At 50.0% G+C, this 24,291-nt stretch overlaps 1 protein-coding gene across 2 annotated transcripts; it reads left to right on the top strand.

Annotated features, from left to right (window-relative positions):
• The first annotated feature begins 3,371 nt into the window (after positions 1–3,371).
• On the top strand, positions 3,372–23,600 carry PXMP4 (peroxisomal membrane protein 4). Of its 2 annotated transcripts, XM_008021146.3 has the most exons (4): positions 3,372–3,607; positions 11,071–11,133; positions 15,322–15,520; positions 19,061–23,600. In XM_008021146.3, the coding sequence occupies exons 1-4, from the start codon at positions 3,495–3,497 to the stop codon at positions 19,322–19,324; spliced, it is 639 nt and encodes a 212-aa protein (XP_008019337.1). In that variant the 5' UTR covers positions 3,372–3,494; the 3' UTR covers positions 19,325–23,600. The 2 variants fall into 2 exon arrangements, with proteins under 2 accessions (XP_008019337.1, XP_037838798.2); XM_037982870.2 differs by lacking the exon at positions 3,372–3,607 and having other exon boundaries at positions 11,092–11,133; positions 15,237–15,520.
• Positions 23,601–24,291: the final 691 nt, after the last annotated feature.

Genomic DNA, 24,291 nt, shown 5'->3' with positions numbered 1-24,291 from the left:
CAATTTTTTTTTTTTTTTTTGAGATGGAGTCTTGCTCTGTCGCCCAGGCTGGAGTACAGTGGTGTGATCTCGGCTCACTGCAACCTCCGTCTCCTGGGTTCAAGCGATTCTCCTGCCTCAGCCTCCTGTGTAGCTGGGACTACAGGCGTGCGCCACCATGCCTAGCTAATTTTTGTATTTTTAGTAGAGACAGAGTTTCACCATGTTGGCCAGGCTGGTCTCGAACTCCTGACCTCAGGTGATCCACCTGCCTCAGCTTCCCAAAGTGCTGGGATTACAGGCATGAGACACTGCGCCCGGCCTGTATTTCCTTTTTGCCAAGGGTTTGGGGAGCACATCTATTTGGTTATCATCTCAAACCAGGTTCCCAGTTCTTAGCATGAGCTTTCTTGATCTATTATATCAGGCTCTACTCCCTGGGGTACAAAAAACTCATCAACGATCCCAACTTCCTAAGGAAGAGCTTTAAAAAAAAATCCTCTTTCCTTTTCCTTCAACTGTTCTGCTTAGCTCCAAGGCAGCCTTTTCTGTAGTTCCTTGGGGCTGGTGGTGAGGATTGTACAGTGGATTCATTTCACATTAGACTTGAGGGTGGTACCCTTTGGGGGTTCAGCTTAATGTGAGGAGATCTGCTATCTGGCTGCCCACCTTGGGAGGCCCTGGATTTTCACTTGTGTCCCCCTTGCCCTGTGTGGTTGACAAGCTGAAACTCGCAGGTTTAATATTGGTAAATGCCCTCATGTCATAAGTAGCCTTGGTGCTCCAATATCCCCACTCTTCCTGTTAACCATCTGGCTACCAGCTTTCACTCCATAATTGGCCTGAGCATTCCTCATATATATATATATTTTTTCCCTAAGATGGAGTTTCGCTCTTGTTGCCCAGGCTGGAGTGCAATGGCATGATCTCGGCTCACTGCAACCTCCACCTCCCGGGTTCAAGCGATTCTCCTGCTTTGGCCTCCTGAGTAGCTGGCATTACAAGCACATGCCACCACACCCAGCTAATTTTGTATTTTTAGTAGAGACAGGATTTCTCCGTGTCGGTCTGGCTGGTCTTGAACTCCGACCCCAGGTGATCCACCCGCCTCATCCTCCCAAAGTGCTGGGATTACAGGCGTGAACCACCGTGCCCGGCCACATTCCTCATACTTTTAAGCACTTCAGTTTGATACGGGGTCTCACTCAGTCACCCAGGATGGAGTATAGTGGCGTGATCACCGCTCACTGCAGCCTTGACCTCTCTAGGCTCAGGTGATCCTCCTACGCCTGTAGTTGGGACTACAGGTGTGTGCCACCAGGCCTGGCTAATTTTTGTATTTTTAGTAGAGATGGGTTTTCACCATGTTGCCCAGGCTGGTCTCGAACTCTTGGGCTCAAGAGATCCACCCACCTTGGCTTCCCAAAGTGCTGGGATTACAGGCGTGAGCTACCTACTGCACCTGGCAGAGTTTCAGCGTTTTGTTTTGTTTTGTTTTTGTTTTGTTTTTTGTGTGTGTGTTGTTGTTTGTTTTTTAATTTTTTAGAGACGGGGGTTTCACCATGTGGGCCAGGGTGGTCTTGAACTCCTGGCCTCAAGTGATCCGCCCGCCTTGGCCTCCCAAAGTGCTGGGATTACAGGCATGAGCCAGTGCGCCCAGTCACGGAACTTCAGTGTTTTTAAGAGGATATTTTAATATATTGTCTAACATAGTCATTATCTTCAGAGGAAGGATTAACTGAATAAAGTAGCCTACCATTACAAAAGAAAAATCCCGGAAAACCCAGTTTCAGTGACAAAATAGGCCCAGCACAACTCCCTCCTTTATTGACCTCTGAAATTGTCCCCTGACACCGAGGCAATAATATCACTGGTAAATACCATATGGCCCAAGTCCCAGGGGACACCCTCACAAGTCACAGCCACCACTCAATGTGTAGCTGTTATTCAGTGACAACTCCACACAGTGAGTGACATCATATGTTAATGTCACCTATCAATGCTCTGGGAGATGACAACCCAAAACTATGTGTTGCTTCAACAAGCAAGTGTTGAGTACCCACCATGTGCCCAGTGCTGGGGTTATAGCAGAAATTGAGACATTCTTCCTTCATAGAATTTACAGTTTGGTAAGGGCAATGGACAATGAACACGTAGTAAACAAGTAAGTCCAAAGTGTCAAAAGTTTTGTGAAAGAAAAAAACCACATAAGAACCAGGGTTGCCAGGCACAGTGGCTCATGTCTGTAACTCCAGCACTTTGGGAGGCTGAGGCGGGCGGATCACAAGGTCGGAAGTTTGAGACTAGCCTGGCCAATATGGTGAAACCCCATCTTTACTAAAAATACAAAAATTAGCCAGGCGAGGTGGCATTTGAGCTGAAACCTGAAGGATGAGAAGAAGCTCATCATGGGAAGAGCCCAGGATGGCGAATACCAGGCGGGGAAACAGCCAGTGCAAAGGCTCTGAGGTAGAAGGGTTCTTGGCCCAAGGAACAGAAGGGAGGCCATTTGGCTGGGGAGCAGTGAGGTGGCAAGTGCTGGAACGTGGGGTCAGAGGGAGAGGCAGAGACCAGATCACAGGACGTCTTCTCTCCTGGGCCTTGGGGAGGAGTTTGGCTTCTAAGAATAAGTGGAAGCCGGCTGGGCTCACGCCTGTAATCCCAGCACTTTGGAAGGCCGAGGCAGGTGGATCACCTGAGGTCAGGAGTTCGAGACTAGCCTGGCCAACATGGTGAAACCTCGTCTCTACTAAAAATACAAAAATTAGCTGGACATGGTGGTGGGCACCTGTAATCTACTAAAAATACAAAAAATTAGCCGAGCATGGTGGCGGGTGCCTGTAGTCCCACCTACTCAGGAGGCTGAGGCAGGAGAATTGCTTGAACCCTGGGGTGCGGAGGATGCAGTGAGCCCAGATGGCACCACTGCACTCCAGCCTGGGTGACAGAGCAAGGCTGTATCTCAAAACATACATACGTACATGGAAGCCATTGGGGGCCATGTGACTGACACTCTGAGAAGATCCCTATGGTAAAGGATACCCCAGTCAGATGGGGATCTGCTCCTCCCTGTATCATCACCTGTCGCCCATCCCAGCTCTAAGCAGGGCGACTCCTCCTTCTGAAGCCCTCCTTCCAAGTACACGCCTCCTTCCAAACCCACTAGTGAACCGAACATAGCCCAAGGGAAAATGCCTTCTGATTGGACAAATCGTGTGTGTGTGTGTGTGTGTGTGTGTGTGTGTGTGTGTGTGTGTGTCCTTGGGCGGATCCCACTGTGATTGGTTACAGGCTTTCCTTTCTCTTCCAGTCAGACAACTATCTCGATGAGTGCTATTGCCCCATGACACAAGTACGCTCTCTGATTGGCCTTCCATGCATGAGTGACGGCAGAAACAGCTTATAGACGCCACGACTTGGCGGCGCTACCGAGGGGCTGTAGGCGCTGCAGCTGGACCCTCGGGCTGTCAGTGCGCTTCCAGCTCCGCACCCCGAGCCGGTGCGCCGCCCGCACTATGGCAGCCCCGCCGCAGCTGCGGGCTCTGCTCGTAGCCGTCAACGCACTGCTGCGCAAGCGCCGCTACCACGCTGCGTTGGCCGTGCTTAAGGGCTTCCGGAACGGGGCTGTGTGAGTGGGGCCATCGGGCCGGGCTGGGGCTGAGGGATGTCCTGGCTGGGGTCGGAGGCGCGAGTTCAAAGTCCAACGCCGCAGTGCTGTGTGCCCTGGAGCAGTCCTCTTTTGTCTCTAAGTCTCGGAGGTCACTATCTATGCAATGGGAGCTGGATTTTGGGTTGCGCGCCTTCCCAGCCCTGAACTGGGTTTCCCACTGCACATTTTCTGGGTCTTCCAACCTTTGCAGCCTGGCCCTCTTGCTTTGACCTCCTCCCATGCCAGCTCCTGTATCCCCTTATTTGGGTTCAGTTCACCTCGCCTCGCGGTGTGTCTTTGGGCCTGACTGGCCTCAACGGCCCTGTTTGCACAATGGGGAACTAGGCTCTGGCCTCTAGCTGGCAGGCAGAAGCCTCCTGTTTATACTGTCCCCATGAAGCTGCCCGTGGACTTGCATCCTGCTTCTCACTCCTCACCTGTGGGACTCCAGCGCAAAGTCCCATTTGGCTAAGGGGGCTCCTGGGACTGACAATGAATGTAAAAGAAGCTGCAACTATCCTGGCATTCTACCTGCAAGAGAGGAGGTCTTGGGGTCATTGCCCTGGCTGGTGCCTAGAGGGGAGCTCAGCCTCCTTTAAACCTAGTGCTTAACAGCCACCATTTATTTTTATTTTTATTTTTTTATTTTATTTATTTATTTTTTGAGACAGAGTTTCGCTCTGTCGCCCAGGCTGGAGTGCAGTGGCACAATCTCGGCTCACTGCAAACTCTGCCTCCTGGGTTCACACCATTCTCCTGCCTCAGCCTCCGGAGTAGCTGGGACTACAGGCGCCTGTCCCCACGCCCGGCTAATTTTTTTTTTTTTTTTTTTTTTTTTGAGACAGAGTCTGGCTCTGTCGCCCAGGCTGGAGTGCAGTGGCCCGATCTCAGCTCACTGCAAGCCCCGCCTCCCGGGTTCACGCCATTCTCCTGCCTCAGCCTCCCGAGTAGCTGGGAGTACAGGCGCCCGCCACCTCGCATGGCTAATTTTTTTTGTATTTTAGTGGAGACGGGGTTTCACCGTGTTAGCCAGGATGGTCTCGATCTCCTGACCTCGTGATCCGCCTGTCTCGGCCTCCCAAAGTGCTGGGATTACAGGCTTGAGCCACCGCGCCCGGCCAATTTTTTGTATTTTTTAGTAGAGACGGTGTTTCACCGTGTTAGCCAGGATGGTCTCGATCTCCTGACCTCGTGATCCGCCCACCTCAGCCTCCCAAAGTGCTGGGATTATAGGCGTGAGCCACCGCGCCCGGCCGCCACCATTTATTGAGGTCCTATAGTGCCAGAACCCGGGACAAAGTAGAGAACAAACCAGAGAAAGTGGTTTGTGCCCCCCGGAATCGGCATCCTAGTGGCAACGTGGGATGGTGGGGAGGATATGGATGCCTTGGCTTGAACCCTGGTCCCACCTGCTCTGTGATCTGGAGGAAGTCATTTAGCCTCTCTAAGCCTCAATTTCTGTAAAATGGGGATGGTACTAGTACTTATACTATCAAAATTGAGTCAATATGTGTGAAATGCTTAGCACAGGCTGGCCACGGTGGCTCACACCTGTAATCCTAGCACTTTGGGAGGCCGAGGCAGGCGGATTATCTGAGGTCAGGAGTTCGAGACCAGCCTGGCCAACATGGCGAAACCCCATCTCTACCAAAAATTAGCTGGGTGTAGTAGCATGTGCCTGTAGTCCCAGCTACATGGGAGGCTGAGGGGCAGGAGAACTGTTTGAACCCAGGAGGTGGAGGTTGCAGTGAGTCGAGATTGGGCCACTCTACTCCAGCCTGGGAGACAGAGTGAAACTCCGTCTCAAAAGAAAAAAAAAAAGAAAGTAAGTTTCATGAGGCCATAACTTTATCTATTTTGTTCCTTGGTGTATTACTAGCACCTGGTATTTAGTAGTTTCTCAAATATTTATTGAATGAATGAATAAGTGTGCAAGATCAGAATTGCCATTGTCCCCATTTTCCAGATGAAAAGGCTATAGCGGCCGGGCGCGGTGGCTCAAGCCTGTAATCCCAGCACTTTGGGAGGCCAAGATAGGCGGATCACGAGGTCAGGAGATCGAGACCATCCTGGCTAGCACGGTGAAACCCCGTCTCTACCAAAAAAATACAAAAAACTAGCCGGGCGAGGTGGTGGGCGCCTGTAGTCCCAGCTGCTCTGGAGGCTGAGGCAGGAGAATGGCGTGAACCCGGGAGGCGGAGCTTGCAGTGAGCAGAGATCCGGCCACTGCACTCCAGCCCGGGCGACAGAGCGAGACTCCGTCTCAAAAAAAAAAAAAAAAAAAAAAAAAAAAAAAAAAAAAAAAAAAAAAAAGGCTATAGCTCAGAGGTAGACCCATTGCTCATGGCCACAGCACTTGGTCAGGGTTGGAGCCAGGATTCAAACCCAAGGATGCCTGGCCCCAGTGCCAGGCTCTTGGCTCCCATGGACACTCAAGAGTCAGGTAGAACTGGTTCCCACTGGTTCTGGCCAGATTATGTCAGCTATTGCTTGATCATCAGTGACCCTTTTGCCAAGTTTTTTTCTTTTTTGAGACAGAGTCTTGCTCTGTTGCCCAGGCTGGAGTACAGTGGCATGATCTCGGCTCACTGCACGCTCCATCTCTCGGGTTCAAGCCATTCTCCTGCCTCAGCCTCCTGAGTATCTGGGACTACAGGTGCCTGCCACCACACCCGGCTAACTTTTTGTATTTTTTAGTAGAGACTGGGTTTCACCATGTCAGCCAGGATGGTCTTGATCTCCTGACCTCGTCATCTGCCCGCCTCGGCCTCCCAGAGTGCTGGGATTACAGGCATGAGCCACCGCGCCTGGCCCTTTTTGTTTTTTTGTTTTTTTAGACAGGATCTCGCTCTGTCACCCAGGCTGGAGTGCAGTGGTGTAATCTCGCTTGGCTCACTGCAACCTCCGCCTCCCGGGTTCAAGCAATTCTGCTTCAGCCTCCCGAGTAGCGGGACTACAGGTACGCACTATCATGCTTGGCTAATTTTTTTGTATTTTTAGTAGAGACGGTTTTCACCATGCTGGCCAGGCTGGTCTCGAATTCCTTATCTCGTGACCACCTGCCTGGGCCTTCCAAAATGCTGGGATTACAAGTGTGAGCCATTACACCCGGCACCCCCACACATCTTTTTAAAAAGTTTTATGTTGAAATAATTTTGGATTTATAATTTCCTCATTTTACACAGTTATTGCTGTGCTGCACACACATCTGTACACCTTGCTCTAATAAGTTGTACGTCCATATCAGTGTGCATAAAGTTGCCTCATTCTTTTTTTTTTTTTTTTTTGAGATGGAGTGTTGCTCTGTTGCCCAGACTGGAGTGCAATGGCACTATCTCAGCTCACTGCAGCCTGCACCTTCCGGGTTCAAGCGATTCTCCTGCCTCAGCCTCCTGAATAGCTGGGATTACAGGTGTGCACCACCAAGTCCAGCTAATTTTTTTTTTTTTTTTTTTTTTTTTTGAGACGGAGTCTTGCTCTGTCGCCCGGGCTGGAGTGCAGTGGCCGGATCTCAGCTCACTGCAAGCTCCGCCTCCCGGGTTTACGCCATTCTCCTGCCTCAGCCTCCCGAGTAGAGGGGACTACAGGCGCCCGCCACTTCGCCCGGCTAGTTTTTTGTGTTTTTAGTAGAGACGGGGTTTCACCGTGTTAGCCAGGATGGTCTCGATCTCCTGACCTCGTGATCCGCCCATCTCGGCCTCCCAAAGTGCTGGGATTACAGGCTTGAGCCACCGCGCCCGGCATCCAGCTAATTTTTGTATTTTTAGTAGAGATGGGATTTCGGTATGTTGGCCAGGCTGGTCTTGAACTCCTGACCTCAGGTGATCCACCTGCCCCAACCTCCCAAAGTGCTGGGATTACAGGCATGAACGACCGTGCTGGGCCTTTTTTTTTTTTTTAAATTTAAAGATGAGGTCTTGCTCTGTCACCCAGGCTGGAGTGCAGTGGTGTGATCATAGCTCACTGTAGCCTTGAACTCTTGGGCTCCAGGAATCCTCGCATCTCAGCCTCCCAAGTAGCTAGGACTATAGGTTCACAACACCAGTTAATTTTTCATACTTTTTATAAAGACGGAGTATCATTACATTGCCCAGGCTGGTCTCAAGCTCCCGGCTCAAGCGATCCACCCACCTCAGCCTCCTAAAGTGCTGGAATTATAGACGTGAGTCACTGCACCTGGCCAAATTTTTTATTTTTTGTAGAGATGGGGTCTCACCATGTTGCCCAGGCTGGTCTTGAACTCCTGGCCTTAAGCAGTCCTCCTACCTTGGCCACCCAGAGTGCTAGGATTACAGGCATGAGCCACTGCACCCAGCCTTGGACATAGATTTGATTCCAGTCTTTTGTTTTTTCAAACAAGCCTGCAGTGAACATTCATGTATATTTGGGGAGACAGTAGTATGTGGCTCATGACCATTGTCTCAAGGGGGCTGTCCAGGATTTTTAGACCTTGTAGCCTGGTAAGACCAGGGTCGGTACCTGGAGAACTTAGTCAGAGATAGGGGTAGGGGTGGAGTTGTCCAATAAAGAATAAAAAAAGAAGAGATACTAATATTGACTGAGCTAGGAACTTCTACATGTGTGTAACTGCCAAAAGCCATTCTGTAAAATGGAGAATACCTTTTGTTGATGGGAAAAGGGAGGTTCAGAGAGGTTAACTGATTTATCCAAGTTCACACAGCAAAATATGGCAGGGCTTCGGCACCAAATACCACTGTCTTTCTACTATTCATTTGAGTATAGTTAAAACAATGAAAGTAAACATGGTCACATCATTCCTAGATCCCTAAATGAGGAGGAGAAAGGAGGGGTGGGGGAAGAGGTTTGAATCTTAAAAAGAGGCAATTATGTAACATTTAAAATATTTAATAATTTTAAAAGCAATGCTTAATCACAGATAATTTTGGAAGTATAGAAAAATTTAAAAAGCAAGCAAAAATAAATTTTATATTCCTCCAGTGCAGTGGGCATTGCTAATAACAGTGGTATATTTCCTTCCAGTTTTTTAAATTTTATTTTTGTTTTTGAGACAGAGTCTTAGTCTGCTGCCCAGGCTGGAGTGCAGTGGCACAATCTCGACTTGCCACAGCCTCCGCCTCCCGGGTTCAAGAGATTCTCCTGCCTCAGCCTCCCGAGTAGCTGGGAATATAGGTGCCTGCCACCATAGCCAGCTAATTTTTGTAGTATTTTTAGTAGAGACAGGGTTTCACCATGTTGTCCAGGCTGGTCTCAAACTCCTGACCTCAAATGATCTGCCCACTTCGGCCTTCCAAAGTACCAGCCTTTTTATAAATGCATTTTTACAAAGTTGAGGTCCTCCTTTGTATAATAGTTAGAAAGAGGTATAGTGTTACCTAACAGCTATTTTAGGGAATTTGTTAACTTTAAGATGAGCCAAGCTGAAGATAGAACCTTCTAGAAATGACATTGTCATGGGTAAGGGCTGTTCTGGCATCAGTCAGTCAACAGTTATTTATCAAGCACATGTTATTTGTCAGGTACCATGTGGGGTGCTAGGGACTATGCAGATGACAAGCCAGACACATTCCCTGTCTTCACAGAGCCCACAGTCTAGCACAGGAAAGAGATCATTACAATAGAATAAATAGTTAATAGCCGAGTCATTAAACTGGGAAGATGAAGTGCTGGAGAGAAGTTTTGGGATCTGTGGCAATGAAAAATTGTGCAAACCTAGGCTGGAGTAACAGAAGGCCTTTACAGAGGGCCCAGCTGAGACTGGAAGGCTGAGGGAAGGTGACTGGGGAGGAGCACGCCAGGTAGTGGGAACCGCCAGGACAAAGCCAGGAGCAGAGAAGGACCTGATGTGTCAGACGCAGTCCAGGAAGGACAGTGTGGCTGGAGCAGCTGAGGAGGGCTCTGGGGTGAGGTGGGAGCATTGAGCAGGGGCCAAGGCTGTAGCACTTTCAAGGCTGCAGGGAGGAGCTTGGAATTTGTTCTGTGAGTAGTGGAAAGATGTTAGAGGATTTTAAGCTGGCGTGATGTGATGAGATTGATGTTTTTAAAAGATGAGACTGGCTAGGACGGGCAGGGTGGCTCACGCTTATAATCCCAGCACTTTGGGAGGCTGAGGCGGGCGGATCACCTGAGGTCGGGAGTTCGAGACCAGCCTGACCAACAGGGAGAAACCCCATCTCTACTAAAAATACAAAATTAGCCGGGCATGGTGGCACATGCCTGTAATTCCAGCTACTTGGGAGACTGAGGCAGGAGAATTGCTCGAACCTGGGAGGCAGAGGTTGCAGTGAGCCGAGATCACGCCATTGCACTCCAGGCTGAGCAAGAAGAGCAAAACTCCGTCTCAAAAAAAAAAAAAGATGAGACTGGCTGCAGTGAGAATGTCAGGATAGAGCAGAGGGAGCAATTCTACAAAGCCAGTTGAGCAAGGATGGTGGACCTTTTACATGTACCATCACCTTCCATCAAAATTATAGGGCCGGGCACGGTGGCTCACACCTGTAATCCCAGCACTTTGGGAGGCCAAGGCAGGTGGATCACCTGAAGTCAGGAGTTCGAGACCAGCCTGAGCAACGTGGAGAAACCTTGTCTCTACTAAAAATACAAAAATTAGCCGGGCGTGGTGGCGTGTACCTGTAATCCCAGCTACTCAGGAGGCTGAGGCAAGATAATTGCCTGAACCAGGGAGGCGGAGGTTGCAGTAAGCCAAGATCATACCACTGCACTCCAGCCTGGGCGACAGAGAGAGACTCTGTCTCGGAAAAGAAAAAAGAAATTACAACGAGCCCTGTGACATTTAACATCCCTTTTTAAGGTTGGCGGATCACCTGAGGTCAGGAGTTCCAGACCAGCCTGGGCAACATGGTGAAACCCCATCTCTACTAAAAATACAAAAATTAGCCTGGCATGGTGGCTGGCACCTGTAATCCCAGCTACTTGGGAGGCTGAGGCAGGAGAATTGCTTGAACCCAGGAGGCGGAGGCTACAGTAAGCCAAGATTGCGCCACTGTACTCCAGCCTGGGTGACGGAGCGAGACTCCATCTCAAAAAACAAACAAAAAACAACCCTTTTTATGCTGATCATGATGGCACACACTTGTAGTCTCAGCTACTCAGGGAGCTGAGGCTGGAGGATCGCTGGAGCCCAGGAGTTCAGGGCTGCAGTGAGCTATGATTGTACCACTGCACACCAGCCTGGGAGACAGAATGAGGCTCTGTTGTTGAATAATTAAAAATAACATCCCTTTTTATGGTGCGGAAACTGAGGCTCAGAGAAGTTAAAGGACACGCCTGAGACCATACTACCAGGAAGTATCAGAGCCAGGATTTGCATCCAGCATGATCTCCCCTCCCAAAGTGGTGTCAGAATTTGGGATGGGGAGAGAGAACAAGCGGTCAAAAGGAGAGCCCAAAAAGAAAGTGCAACACAGTGACGTTATAGTAACTGTTTTCTTCTGTTTCTACAGCTATGGAGCCAAAATCCGGGCCCCTCATGCACTGGTCATGACCTTTCTCTTCCGGAATGGCAGGTACACATCCCTCAAACTGGGAGAGAAGGTGATCAGCCCTCAGTGCCAGGACAATTGTAATAGCTTCTTAGCTGGGTCTACCCTGTCCCCCCCATCACGCTTCCTACAGTTCAACTCTTTTTTTCTTTTGTTTTTTGTTGTTGTTGAGATGGAGTCTCTCTCTGTTGCCCAGGCTGGAGTGCAGTGGTGATCTTGGTTCACTGCAACCTCCGCCTCTGGGAATCAAGCGATTCTCCTGCTTCAGTCTCCTGAGTAGCTGGGACTACAGGCACCCGCCACCAGGCCTGGCTAATTTTTGCGTTTTTAGTAGAGATGGGGTTTCACCATATTGGCCAGGCTGGTCTTGAACTCACAACTTCAGGTGATCAGCTGCCTGGGCGTCCCACAGTGCTGGGATTACAGGTGTGAGTCACCGTGCCTGGCCCTAAAGTCCAACTGTGATCCCATTATCCCTGCTTGAAAACTTCCTGTGCCCTCCAAGGAAGCCCAGCTTCCAGGCCTGGCCTTCAGTGCCTTCTGCAGTCTGGCCTCAGCTGACCCCCTGTTGTGTCCACCCTGGGGTGCCTTTGGCACACAGAACTCACTGCCATTCCATGCACGTGCCATGTGTAGCTCCACCTGCACACGTCTGCTCATGCAGCACTCACGCCAGGAGAGCCTTTGGCTCGCACTCCACCTTTACTTCCCTCCTAGCAATCCAGACCAGTTCTCTGAGGATCACTTCCTCCTCAAAGCTCCCTGATCTCTCGTCTCTTGCTCAAGCCTCTTCACCTTCCTCTCATTTCCCGTAGCTCTTCCCTCAAGGCACTTCTCAGAAAACGGGTTGCAGTCTAGTGTTTAATGCATACAGGCTCACGTGGAATGTACAGGAATCATGCACTGCTAGCCTCCAGGCCAACTCCAACTTTCAAGATGTGCTCATTTTGTATTTTTATCTTATTTATTTGTTTGTTTTGTTTTTGTTGTCCTCCAAGTCATTTTTTAAAAAACTGAACTCATGTGTATTCAGCAGGTGTTTATTGAGCATCTGCTATGTGCCAGACACTGTTCTAGGTACTGGGGATACAGCAGTGAACAAAACAGGCAGTGACTCCTGCTGACATTCTAGCAGGGGGTGGCAGAAAATAAACCTAGTAAGGAGAGTCTGTGGTATGTTAGAAGGTGATATGGTTATGGAAAAGTGAAATTAGAGCAGGGAAAAAGGGAAAGGGCATCAGAAGTGCTGAGGGGACAGGTTGCACAATTAAATAGGGAAGGCCTCTATGAGAAAGTGACATTGGAGTAAAGACTTGAAGGAGACAGAGTTGTCCAGGTGGATATGAGGGGAAAGAGTGTTCCAGGCCACGGGCATAGCCAGTGCAAAGGCCTTGAGGTAGGATCCTGCCTGATAAGTGTGAGGAGGCTGGAGCAGAGGGACTGAAGGGGAGAGAGGACAGAGAGGCAGGTCACAGCTTGACCTGGGTCAGTCCTCTCCAGCTTTGGGTCATAGAGAGGAATTTGACTTTTCCTTTAAGTGCAATGGGAAATTGTAAGATTTTGAGCAGGGCTGCACCATTATTTGACTTACATGTTAACAGCGTGAGGGTTAAGAATCTGCTACCAGGCTAGGCGCAGTGGCTCATGCCTGTAATCCCAACACTTTGAGAGGCCGAGGTGGGTGGTACACTTGAGGTCAGGAGTTCAAGACCAGCCAGGCCAACATGGCAAAACCTTGTCTCTACCAAAAAATACAAAGATTAGGTTGGGCACAATGGCTCACGCCCGTAATCCCAGCAGTTTGGGAAGCTGAGGCAGGCAAATCGTGAGGTCAGGAGATCAAGACCATCCTGGACAACACGGTGAAACCCTGTCTCTACTAAAAATACAAAAATTAGCTGGGCACGGCAGCACACGCCTGTGGTCCCAGCTACTCAGAAAGCCGAGGCAGGAGAATTGCTTGAACCTGAGAGGCGGAGGTTGCAGTGAGCCGAGATCACGATACTGCACTCCAGCTTGGGCCACAGAGTGAGACTCCATCTCAAAATAAATAAACAAACAGATTAGTCGTATGTGATGGTGCACACCTGTAGTCCCAGCTACTTGGGAGGCTGAGGCAAGAGAATCGCTCAAACCCAGGAGGAGAGGTTGCAGTGAGCCCAGATCATGCCACTGGACTCCAGCCTGGGCAACAGAGCTAGACTCCATCTCAGAGAAAAAAAAAATTGCTGCCAGGTTAAGAACAGATTGGTGTGGGGGGAGGGGAGCGGGGCCACCCAAGGGCAGAAGCAGGTTCCCTCCAGGAGGCTGTGGCAGTGATGCAAGTGAGCCAATGTCGGGCTTGGACCTCAGTGGTGCTGGTGCAGGTGAGAAGAGTAGTCAGTCTCTAGACACATTTTGAAGGCAGGGTTAGTGCCAACATTTAAAAACTGGTAGATTCCACATGGAAATCGAGCTTTCCTGCCTTAGGACTGGCAACACTGGGGCCTGTGTTTGCATGGGGTGACAGCCAGCTGCTCCCGGCTGTCCCCAGCCACCTGGAAGATTTCCCCATGGACCCTCTCACTCATTCAGGGTCCTCGTCGAGCTTTAAGAGCACCTGAGTTTGCCATTCCTGAATTGGGAGGAGTAGACTCTGCTCTTTCTCTGTGTTGTCCTTCCTGCCCCCTAGTGATTTTTTTTTTTTTTTTTTTTTTAATTTTTAGAGACAGGGAATCTGTTACCCAGACTGGAGTGCTGTTGCGCAATCATGGTTCACTGCAGACTCAAGCAAACCTCCTTCCTCAGCCTCCCGAGTAGCAGGAACTACAGACATGTGCCACCACACCAGGCTAATTTTTTCTTTATTTTTTTTTTTATAGAGACGAGATCTCATTATGTTGCCCAGGCTGGTCTGGAACTCCTGGGCTCAAGGAATCTGCCCGTGTTGGCCTCTCAAAGTGCTGGGATGACAGGTGTGAGCCACAGGTGTGAGCCACTGTGTCTGGCCTCCTAGTAACTTTTTTTTTTTTTTAAGGTAGTCTCTCTCTGTTGCCCAGGCTGGAATGCAGTGGCGCCTACTCAGCACAGCCTCCCAAAGTGTTGGGGTTATAGGCGTGACCCACTGCACTGCACCTGACCTCTAGTGATTTTTAAGGGATAAAAAGAATAGCCTCCTCTATTTAAATGTTCACTTCTCAGGATAAAGACCAAACTCAGCATGGCCCCACTGCCTCTGCCCTGCACCTTCCCCACAAACTCTCTGGTTCTCTGCCCATGGCCACTGTGGCTTCTCTCTGCTCCGTTCCTCATACTCTCTGCCCCTCCTCTGGGCCTGGCACACGCTGAGCCCTCTGCCTGGGATGCAGCTCCCCTCCCCTCTTGACCTCCTTGACTTCTCATCGGGAAGATCCCAGCACCATCTCTTGTCAAGGTCAAAGTTCTTTTTTTTTTTTTTTTGAGGCAGAGTCTCGCTCTGTCGCCCAGGCTGGAGTGCAGTGGCCAGATCTCAGCTCACTGCAAGCTCCGCCTTCCGGGTTCACGCCATTCTCCTGCCTCAGCCTCCCGAGTAGCTGGGACTGCAGGCGCTCGCCATCACGCCCGGCTAGTTTTTTGTATTTTTTTAGTGGAGACGGGGTTTCACCGTGTTAACCAGGATGGTCTCGATCTCTTGACCGTCAAGGTCAAAGTTCTTTCTGTGATTATTTATTTCACATTTTCCTCTCCCAGTAGATCTCAAGCCCCTGAGGGCGGCGAGAAGATCTGTTTCTTCTCAGAATTGTATTCCCAGATCCAACACATGGCAGACACTCACTCCTTCACTTCTTCACATTTTTACTCAAAAAAACATTTATTAAGCACCTACTATGTGCCAGGCCCTGCAGATGAACAAGCCAGATCCAGACACCACCCTCCCGTAGCTGCTACTGGGGTGGGGGAAGATAATAAACAAGCATATAAATGTCGGCTGGTGACCATAGCTAGGAAGGAAAAGAAAATTAGGGTCAGGACAGGATGTGATGGGTATTCTATTCTGTAGGGTGATCAGGGAAGGTCTCCTTGGGGAAGTGGCACTGAGTCAAGGCCTGAATCAGGGGAGAGAGAGCATGAAGGGTAGAGGCCAGTGACTGAATGAGCATTACTCTCAGCTCTTTGGCAGGTTGTTAGGCATGCCCGGTGCTCAGTGGGGCTGCCGAGCCTGCACTCATGGCAGGGGCACCTGTGTTTGTGCAGCCTCCAGGAGAAGCTGTGGGCCATCCTGCAGGCCACGTATATGCACTCCTGGAACCTGGCATGGTTTGTGTTCACCTACAAGGGTCTCCGTGCCCTGCAGTCCTGCATACAAGGCAAGACCTACCCAGCGCACGCATTCCTGGCGGCCTTCCTCGGGGGTATCCTGGTGTTTGGAGAAAACAATAACATCAACAGCCAGGTAAAGATCCTCCCGAGGTGGGGGTGGTGAGGGGGGCGTGGTTCAGCACAGAGGTGGGGGTGACAAAATGGGGAGTGGTTCAGTATAGAGGTGGAGTGACAGAAGGGAGCGTGATTCAGTGCAAAGGTAGGGGTGATGGAAGGGGGAGTGGTTCAGTACAGAGGTGGGGGTGACGGAAGAGGGCGTGGTTCAGTGTAGAGGTGGGGATGGGGGAAGAGGGCATCGTTCAGTATAGAGGTAGGAGTGGGGGAACGGGCGTGATTCAGTGTAGAGGTGGGAGTGGGGGAAGGGGTGTGGTTCCGTGTAGAGGTGGGAGTGGGGGGAAGGGCGTGGTTCAGTGTAGAGGTAGGAGTGGGGGAAGGGGCGTGGTTCTGTATAGAGGTAGGGGAAGGGGCGTGGTTCAGTGTAGAGGTGGGGGTGGGGGGAAGGGGCATGGTTCAGTGTAGCGTTAGGGGTGGGGGGATGGGCGAGGTTCTGTATAGAGGTAGGCGTGGGGGAAGGGGCATGGCTCAGTGTAGAGGTAGGAGTGGGGGAAGAGGTGTGGTTCTATATAGAGGTGGGGGGAAGGGCGTGGTTGTGGATTAGGGTGGGAGTGGGGGAAAGGGCATGGTTCTGGATAAGAGGTAGGAGGCGGGGAAGGGATGTGGTTCAGTGTAGAGTTATGAGTGGGGGAAGGGGTGTGGTTCAGTGTAGAGTTATGAGTCGGGGAAGGGGCATGGTTCTGTATAGAGGTAGGAGTGGGGGATAGGGCGTGGTTCAGTGTACAGTTAGGAGGCGGGAAAGGAGTGTGGTTCAGTGTGGAGGTGGGAGTTGGGGAAGGGGCCTGGTTCCGTGTAGAGGTAGGGGTGGGGGAAGGGGACGTGGTTCAGTGTAGAGGTGTGGGTGGGGGAAGGGGCGTGGTTCAGTGTAGAGGTGGGGGTGGGGGGATGGGCGTGGTTCTGTATGGAGGTAGGTGTAGGGGAAGGGGCGTGGCTCAGTGTAGACGTAGGAGTGGGGGAAGAGGTATGGTTCTATACAGAGGTGGGGGGGAAGGGCGTGGTTTTGGATTAGGGTGGGAGTGGGGGAAAGGGCATGGTTCTGGATAGAGGTAGGAGTGGGGGAAGGGATGTGGTTCAGTGTAGTTATGAGTGGGGGAAGGGGCGTGGTTCAGTGTAGAGGTGTGGGTGGGGGGAGGGGTGTGGTTCAGTGTAGAAGTGTGGGTGGGGGAAGGGGCGTGGCTCAGTGTAGAGGTGTGGGTGGGGGAAGGGGCGTGGTTTAGTGTAGAGGTGGAGGTGGGGGGAAGGGGCGTGGTTCAGTGTAGAGGTGGTGGAAGAAGGCGTGGTTCAGTATAGAGGTGGGGCTGGGGAAGGGGCGTGGTGTCATATAGAGGTAAGCGTAGGAGAAGGGGCCTGGTTCGGTGTAGAGATGGGAGTGGGAGGGGGCGTGGTTCAGTGTAGAAGTGGGGGTGCGGGTAGCGGGCATGGTTCTGTATAGAGGTTGGGGTGGAGGTGATGAAGATGATAAGCTCTTAGCTCTTTTACATGTCTGAGGTCTGTGACTCACCAGTCCCTCTGTGACTTTGGAAGGTCACTTCCCTCTCAGTTTTTCCATCTGTAATTTCATGGTTCCCAAAAATCAATGCATGTGCTGCTCTCTGGGGCAGAGATTGTTTTTGAAAACCACTCTGTAGTGAAATGAGGGGAAAAAATGACCCTGAAGTAAGGTTTTCATAAAAGAAAACTTAATACACTCTTAAAAACTCTCTGTCATTCTGTGACTTGTCCTTTTTCTGGGTTAAAATTCCCTTTTGCTATGAGATGATGATGAATAAGAGACTAAATGCTAGTTGTTGGGTTTTTGTTCTGTTTTGTTTTTATTGAGACAGAGTCTTGCTCTGTTGCCCAGGCTGGAGTGCAGTGGCACGATCTAGGCTCATTGCAACAACCTTCATTTCCCAGGTTCAAGCGTTTGTCCTATCTCAGCCTCCCGAGTAGCTGGGAGGACTACAAGCGCCTGCCACCATACCAGCTAATTTTTGTATTTTTAGTAGAGATGGGGTTTCACCATATTGGTCAGACTGGTCTCAAACTCCTGACCTCAGGTGGTGCCCCCCTTGATCTCCCAAAGTGTAGCGTGAGCCACCGCACCTGGAGGAATGCTAGTTGTTTTTTAATGTTCTTTGGCATCCTGCAAAGTTGGCAGCCTCTCTCTACTTGCCTCCCTCAAATTTCTTAAATATGTTTAAATTGTAAAAATATTTTTTAGGACAGGCATGGTGGCTCATGCCGGTAATCCCATCTCCATTAAAAATGCAAAAAAATGGCCAGGCGCGGTGGCTCAAGCCTGTAATCCCAGCACTTTGGGAGGCTGAGACGGGCAGATCACCTGAGGTCAGGAGATCGAGACCATCCTGGCTAACACAGTGAAACCCCGTCTCTACTAAAAAAAATACAAAAAATTAGCCGGGCAAGGTGGCGGGCGCCTGTAGTCTCAGCTACTCCGGAGGCTGAGCCAGGAGGATGGCATGAACCTGGGAGGCGGAGCTTGCAGTGAGCCGAGATCGCGCCACTGCACTCCAGCCTGGGAACCAGACTCCTTCTCAAAAAAAAAAAAAAAAAACTGCAAAAAAATTAGGCATGGTGGCACACACCTGTAGTCTCAGCTGCTTGGGAGGCTGAGGCAGGAGAATCGCTTGAACCAGGGAGGCAGAGGTTGCAGTGAGCCAAGATCGTGCCACTGCACTCCAGCCAGGGTGACAGAGCAAGACTCTGTCTCAAAAAAAAAAAAAGAAAAAAAAAAATTTAACCATTTTTTAACCGTAATTTTTATTGGCTGTCAGATATAATCCCAACACTTTGGCATGCTGAGGCGGGAGGACTGCTTGAGGCCAGGAGTTTGAGACAGCTGGGGCAACAGAGCAAGACCCCATCTCTGAAGTTTTATTTTTATTATTATTATTATTTTTTAACTACATCCAAAGTAAGCTGAAGAAAAGAAGCAATAAAAATTAGTGCAGAAAATGGGCTGGCGCTGTGGCTTACACCTGTAATCCCAGCACTTTGGAAGGCTGAGGTGGGCGGATTATCTGAGGTCAGGAGTTCAGGACCATCCTGGCCAACGCAGTGAAACCCTATCTCTACTAAAAATACAAAAATTAGCTGGGCGTAGTCGACGACACCTGTAATCCCAGCTACTCTGGAGGCTGAGGCAGTAGAATCGATTGAACCTAGGAGGCAGAGGTTGCAGTGAGCCGAGATCCAGTAAGCCCACTCCAGCCTGGGCAATAGGGCCAGATTCCATCTCAGAAAAAAATTAAAAATTTAGTGCAGAAATCAATGAAACTGAAAACACGAAATCAATAGAGAAAAGGAACTAAACCAAAAGTTGATTCTTTGAAGAGATAAATAAAATAAACCCTTAGCCAGGCTCATTCTTTGAAGAGATAAATAAAATAAACCCTTAGCCAGGAAAAAAGAGAAATGAAACAAATTATTAATATCAAAAACAAAAGAGGGACATCATTACTGATCACCAGTAATTCCCATCATTCCCTCTTTGCAGATCAACATGTACCTGTTGTCACGTGTCCTGTTTGCCCTGGGCCGCCTGGCTGTAGAGAAGGGCTACATCCCTGAACCCAGGTGGGACCCGTTCCCGCTGCTCACCGCAGTGGTGTGGGGGCTGGTGCTGTGGCTCTTTGAGTATCACCGATCCACCCTGCAGCCCTCACTGCAGTCCTCCATGACCTACCTCTATGAGGACAGCAATGTATGGCATGGCATCTCAGACTTCCTCATCTATAACAAGAGCCGCCCCTCCAATTAATGCAGCCCTGAGGTGTCTGGCTGTGGCTCAAGATGTGGCTCCATGCAGACCCTCCCAAAGGATCCTGCCTTCTCAAGATCATGGAGCTCAGACTCCAACTGGTGTTATCCAGGTTCCATTTGCTGAAGTAAAAACACTGATTTTCAAATCCCAGTGGGTACCTTTGTATGGTGGCACGAGTGGCCGAATCAGGCTGAGGAATCTAGGGCTTGGTTCCAGCTGTGCAGCTGACTTCTGTGAGACTGGGGCCAGCCACACCACTCTCTAGGCCTCAGGGGTCATGGAGCTCAGAGGAGGGCCCTGAGGTCTCTTTCTGGTGGGAATGTTCATTCTTCAACTGTTCTTACATCACAGAGGGCTCCTTGCTGGTGGGCAGTGGGTTGTAAATACTTTTTAAAAAAACACTTAAGTTCCTCATCTCATGTTGTTCTGTTGGAGAAGTTCTAGAGTCCCACTGTCCAATAGAAACATGTGAGCCATATATGTAATTAAAATGTTTCTAGTAGCCACATTACAAAAAAGTAGAAGGCTGGCCACTGTGGCTCACTCCTGTAATCCCAGAACTTTGGGAGGCCAAAGCGGGTGGATCACTTGAGCTCAGGAGCTTGAGAGCAGTGTGGGCAACATGGTGAAACCCAGTTTTTACAAAAAATACAAAAAAATTAGCCGGGTTCTATCACCTGTGGTTCCAGCTGAGGTGGAAGGATCACTTGAGCCTGTGAGGTCAAGGCTACAGTGAGCAAAGATCACACCACTGCACTCCAGCCTGGGCGACAGTGACACCATGTCTCACCAAAAAAAAAAAAAAAAAAAACCACGAATCTTAACTATATATTTTAACACAAATTTCTAGAAGCTGTTTCAACATATAATTAACATAATTAGATATTTTATACTCTTTTTTGTATTAAGTATTCAAAGTTGGGTGTATGTTTTGCCACCCACGTTTTCAGGGCCTAGTAGCCACATGTGGCTAGTGGATGCTATGACGGCCAACACAGATATAGAATACTTGTATCCTCACAGAAGATTCTAGTGGACAGTGCAGATCTAGAGCTAGAGGACATGGGTTTGAGTCCCCACTCCCCCATTGTGTAACCTTGGGGAAGGTTCTGGACCTCTCAGAGCCTCAATTTATCATAAAATGAGGATAATCATAATGCCCTGGTCCTCACTGGACTTGTGCAACTACCACTGCTCCACTACTTCTAATTACTTTCATTTAGTGCATTCATACTCTCACTTGGGTGTTTTCCACATATTATTATTATTATTATTATTATTATTTTAAGTAGTGACAGGGTCTCGCTCTGTCACCAGGGCTAGTCTCGACCTCCTAGCCTCAAGCAATCTTCCTGCCTCAGCCTCCCAAAGTGCTATGATTACAGGCATGAGCCACTGCCCCTAGCCTGCACATTTTTTTTTTTTTTTTTTTTTTTTTTTTTTTTTTGAGACGGAGTCTTGCTCTGTCGCCCGGGCTGGAGTGCAGTGGCCGGATCTCAGCTCACTGCAAGCTCCGCCTCCCGGGTTTACGCCATTCTCCCGCCTCAGCCTCCCGAGTAGCTGGGACTACAGGCGCCCGCCACTTCGCCCGGCTAGTTTTTTGTGTTTTTAGTAGAGACGGGGTTTCACCATGTTAGCCAGGATGGTCTCGATCTCCTGACCTCGTGATCCGCCCATCTCGGCCTCCCAAAGTGCTGGGATTACAGGCTTGAGCCACCGCGCCCGGCCATTTTTTTTTTTTTTTTCCTTTTTTTTTGAGACGGAGTCTTGCTCTGTCGCCCAGGCTGGGGTGCAGTGGCCGGATCTCAGCTCACTGCAAGCTCCGCCTCCCGGGTTTACACCATTCTCCTGCCTCAGCCTCCCGAGTAGCTGGGACTACAGGCGCCCGCCACCTCGCCCGGCTAGTTTTTTGTATTTTTTAGTAGAGATGGGGTTTCACCGTGTTAGCCAGGATGGTCTCGATCTCCTGACCTCGTGATCCGCCCGTCTCGGCCTCCCAAAGTGCTGGGATTACAGGCTTGAGCCACCGCGCCTGGCCACCTGCACATATTTTTAAATCATACAGTGGCCTTGCAAATATGTGTTTTGGTCCCCATTTTACAGATGTAGAAACTGAGGGTCAGGCCGGGTGTGGTGACTCATGCCTGTAATCCCAGCACTTTGGGAGACTGAAGCAGGCAGATCACCTGAGGTCAGGAGTTCCTGACCAGCCTGGCCAACATGGTGAAACCCCATCTCTACTAAAAATACAAAAATTAGTCAGGCATGGTGGCACGTCCCTGTAATCCCAGCTACTTGGGATGCTGAGGCAGGAGAATCGCTTGAACCTGGGAGGCAGAGGCTGCAGTGAGCTGAGATCACGCCACTGCACTCCAGCTTGGGGCACAGAGCGAGACTGTGTCAGAAAAGAAAAGAAAAAGGAAAGGAAAGGAAAGGAAAAAGGAAAAGAAACTGAGAATCAGAAAGAGGAGTAACTTGCCCAAGGTGATGTAACTAGTGTAACAGCCAAATCAAGATTTGAACTCAGATTCATCTGATTTCAAAGCCCATGTTTTTTTCAGTGCCTTGTTTCAAATTTAGAAACCTAAGCCATGCTATGCAAATGTTAGCTTATCATAGGATATGGGCCAGAAAGGGGTGCAAATTCAAATGCCCACAGGGGCCTACAATGACATAGTGCTATGCAATGGGGAGTGATGGGGACATAGGGGAACTGGAGACTTGTGTGCCAGTCTGATTTTTTCTTTTCTTTTTTTTTTTTTGAGACTCAGTCTCGTTCTGTCACCCAGGCTGGAGTTCAGTGGCGCGATCTCGGCTTACTCCAAGCTCTGCCTCCCGGGTTTACCTACACTGTTCTCCTGCCTCAGCCTCCTGAGTAGCTGGGACTACAGGTGCCTGCCACCACGCCCGGCTAATTTTTTGTATTTTTAGTAGAGACGGTGTTTTACCGTGTTAGCCAGGATGGTCTTGATCTCCTGATCTTGTGATCCGCCCGCCTCGGCCTCCCAAAGTGCTGGGATTACAGGCTTGAGCCACCATGCCCGGCCAAGTCTGATTTTTTCAAAACCACGATCCTGGACCAGGCGCAGTGGCTCACACCTGTAATCCCAGCACTTTGGGAGGCTGAGGCCGGAGGATCACCTGAGGTCAGGAGTTGGAGACCAGCCTGGCCAACGTGGTGAAACCCGATCTCTACTAAAAATGCAAAAATTAGCTGGACATGGTGGCGGGCACCTGTAATCCCAGCTACTCGGGAGGCTGAGGTGGGAGAATCTCTTGGACCTGGGAGGCTGCTGTGAGCTGAGATCGTGCCATTGCTCTTCAGCCTGGGTGACAGAGTAAGACTCTGTCTCGGAAAAAAAAAAAAAAAAACACACCACCAAAAAACCACACAATCCTGGACAAATCAAACAAGTCTCCAGGAAAATTTGGTCCATGGGCTACCAATTTGAGACCACTGGTCTGGGTAGATATACTTTTATTAATATACTTACTCCATCAGTCTTTTTCTTTGTTTCAGAAGTTACTAGTAGAAATGTACACGGGAGTCACTGGAGACCTTATTAAAATGCAGCTTCTGATTCAGTGAGCTGGGGTGGGGCCTGAGAGTCTGCATTTCTCCCAGGCTCCCCCGGTGCTGCCAGTGATGCTGGTCTGAGTAACAAGGGGGTGGGGAATGATATGGAGCCATCCATTGTTATCCCATCTGACAAATGAGTCACAGAGCCCTAAGGTAATTGAGGTGGGATCAGTCTGATTCTGTAAGCTGTGTTTTCAGCCACAACATTTATTGCAAACGTGGAGCAGGTGATTTTGAAGCTCCTTTAACTTGCTGTAAAGGTTGAATGAGCTCTAGAGCAAGGAGTCTGCAACCCTGGTACTGGTCCATGGCCTGTTCTGAACCAGGCCGCACAGCAGGAGTTGAAAGGTGGGCGAGCCAGCGAAGCTTCATCTGTATTTACAGCCACTCTCCACTGCTCACATTACCACCTGAGTTCTGCCTTCTGTCAGATCAGTGGTGGCATTAGATGCTCATAGGAGCGCAAACCCTATTGTGAACTGCACATGCGAGGGATCTAGGTTGTGCGCTCCTTATGAGAATCTAATGCCTGATGATCTGTCACTGTCTCCCGTCACCCCTGGCTGGGACCATCTAGTTGCTGGAAAACAAACTCAGGGCTCCTACTGATTCTACATTATGGCGAGTTGTATAATTATTTCATTATATATTACAAGGTAATAATAATAGAAATAAAGTCCACAGTAAATGCAATGTGCTTGAATCATCTTGAAACCATGTCCCCTCCCCACCGGTCCATGGAAAAATTGTCTTCCCCAAAACTGGTCTCTGGTGCCAGAACGGTTGGGGACCGCTGCTCTAGGGATTGCGGGGGGCAGAGGGCTTGGGCCATCACCAAGCAGGTTTTATAGCAGATGGTGGGGGTGCCCTGCCTATAGCCCCTCTAACTGACCACTCTCGTGCACACCAGCCAGCTTTGCCAGTGGTTACTCCTCAGTCTTTCTGCCTGAGGACTCTAGCTTGTCACTGGTGCCTCCTTTGCCAGCCTTTGGCAGGCCTGGAGGACTGGGGAATGAACACATCCCTGGAGCAACCCTCAACCAATGACTGATAAATAACCCCACTCCCACAGCCCGCAGCCCTCAGCCCTCAGGTGGCATAACTCAGAAGCGTGTGCTCCACATGGACTCACAGCCAAGCAGGGCTGAGCCTCAAACACCCCGTCTCCCTTCCTCATGCCCCTATGAGTGCTTCCTGGGACCACTTCCCATATGAACCACTTGCACTCAAATCCTTATCTTAGAGTCTGCTATTGGGGGAACCCAAACTAAAATTGGCCTCTGTACAGTAGGTTGAGAGGCAGTATAGCATGGTGGTCAGGGACATCGGCTTTGGAGCCAGAGTGCCTAGGCTCAAGCCCTGGCTCCACAGTTTCCTTGGGCAA

Source organism: Chlorocebus sabaeus, chromosome 2 (assembly GCF_047675955.1).
Source record: "Chlorocebus sabaeus isolate Y175 chromosome 2, mChlSab1.0.hap1, whole genome shotgun sequence".
NCBI lineage: Eukaryota > Metazoa > Chordata > Mammalia > Primates > Cercopithecidae > Chlorocebus > Chlorocebus sabaeus.
The sequence above is the reverse complement of the archived record's forward strand: the minus strand, read 5'-3'. Positions and strand labels throughout refer to the sequence as shown.

Excerpts from the sequence above, each read along its gene's own strand:
- PXMP4 (XM_008021146.3), top strand. The coding sequence starts at position 3,495 with ATGGCAGCCCCGCCGCAGCTGCGGGCTCTGCTCGTAGCCGTCAACGCA. Across the intron at positions 3,608-11,070 it reads GGCTTCCGGAACGGGGCTGT|CTATGGAGCCAAAATCCGGG; the intron begins GTGAGTGGGGCC and ends CTGTTTCTACAG. Across the intron at positions 11,134-15,321 it reads TTTCTCTTCCGGAATGGCAG|CCTCCAGGAGAAGCTGTGGG; the intron begins GTACACATCCCT and ends GTGTTTGTGCAG.